At 70.3% G+C, this 1,497-nt stretch overlaps 1 protein-coding gene across 1 annotated transcript in view; it reads right to left on the bottom strand.

The window, feature by feature from the left end:
• FAM160A2 (family with sequence similarity 160 member A2) overlaps window positions 1–1,497 on the bottom strand; it is an 18,401-nt gene that overhangs the window by 2,110 nt on the left and 14,794 nt on the right. Inside the window, 4 exon segments of the mRNA XM_009281996.2 lie at window positions 13–147; window positions 257–426; window positions 668–747; window positions 1,144–1,311. Coding sequence (XP_009280271.1) covers window positions 13–147; window positions 257–426; window positions 668–747; window positions 1,144–1,311 — 553 coding nt within the window.

The raw sequence follows: 1,497 nt of genomic DNA, 5'->3' as shown, positions 1-1,497 counted from the left end.
CGGACGGTGTGCCAGGGGAGCATGGCACCGGGCCGGCCGCCTCGGGGGCCGCGCTCTGCTGCCGCATGAAGAAGGAGAGCCGGGAGGGCGTAGAGGGCTTCGGCACCGTCACCACCGAGGAGGTGTCCACGTTGGGGCTGCCGTGGCCTGCGGGCAACGGCACGGAGAGGGCTCAGCGTGGAGCTGGGAGGGGGGGCAGTGGCTGTGCGGCACAGCCCCCTTCAGCCGCGGGCCCAAGGGGACCCTGGTACCGTACCCTTGGACCAGGCGGCGTGCTCCTCCTCTCGGTTAGGTGGTGGCAGGCTCTCGGGACGGCAGCACCGCGGGATGAGGGAGAGGAACTTGGCAGCTGTCTTCCCGTAGATGTCCAGGTCCCTGACTGCCCGCTTCTGGCTTAGCATGACGTGGCTGCAGGGCAGCAGGTACCTGGGGGGGCACAGGGCTGCACATGGGGGCCGCAGGTGGGGGCCACACTCAGGGGAACGGGACGTGGCTGGGGACGGGGGGGCCCCACTGCACCCCAACGCCTTCGGCAGCAGAGCAGAAGACACGGCTGCCCCACATGCATGGCTGGGGGTGACACCCCAGGCCACGTCCCAGGGGAGCCTCCCTGGGCACAGGACAGTGGCAAGTCGGCTCCCCACACCAGCGGCATGGGGCAGGTTACCTGAGCACCAGCTGGAGCATGACGTCCTCGCAGTTGAGGCTGAGCAGCGTCCGGAAGAGGCTCAGGGACACCATGCAGAGCTGGGAACAGGTCGGAGGTGAGGCAGCCACAGCGGGGCAAGAGGGCAGCACCACGGCTGGGCAGTCCCATGGGGCAGCCCACAGTAGGGCAGGAGGGCAGCGTCACAGCCGGGCAGTCCCATGGGGCAGCCCCACAGCAGCGCAGGAGGGCAGCGCCATGGCTGGGCAGTCCCATGGGGCAGCCCGCAGTAGGGCAGGAGGCAGCACCACAGCCAGGCAGTCCCGTGGGGCAGGAGAGCAGCACCACGGCCAGGCAGTCCCGTGGGGCAGGAGAGCAGCACCATGGCCAGGCAGTCCCATGGGGCAGCCCCACAGTGGGACAGGAGGGCAACGCCACGGCCGGGCTGGAGCTCAGGGGGCCGTGTTGGGCCATCGGGGCAGCCCAGCGCCTCTTACCCGGGAGTTGCTGTTGATGCGGCCCACGAGGGTGTCGAGGATGGTGCTGTTGTCGTGGCGGTGCAGCAGGACGAAGCGCAGGAAGGTTTTCAGCAGGGCCGTCTCGCTGACGCTGCGCAGGAACAGGTCCAGGTAGGCTGTGCTGGCAATCATCTCCTCGATGGAGGTCTGCGGGCGGCAGCAGCTCGGCGCGGGGCTGGGCCACGGGGGCACCCATGGGGGCTCCTGCCCACCCACACAGGCAGAGGTACAGGCAGGAAACCTCCTGCCCAGGCCAGCAGGCAACCTCCTGCCCAGGCCAGCAGGCAGCCCCGCGCCCGTCGCGGGGAGGTTCCTCCCCCCGTGGCGCCCCCG

This window comes from Aptenodytes forsteri, unplaced genomic scaffold (assembly GCF_000699145.1).
Source record: "Aptenodytes forsteri isolate BGI_AS27 unplaced genomic scaffold, ASM69914v1 Scaffold485, whole genome shotgun sequence".
Taxonomy (NCBI): Eukaryota; Metazoa; Chordata; class Aves; order Sphenisciformes; family Spheniscidae; genus Aptenodytes; species Aptenodytes forsteri.
This window is presented reverse-complemented; position numbering and strand designations above follow the sequence as displayed.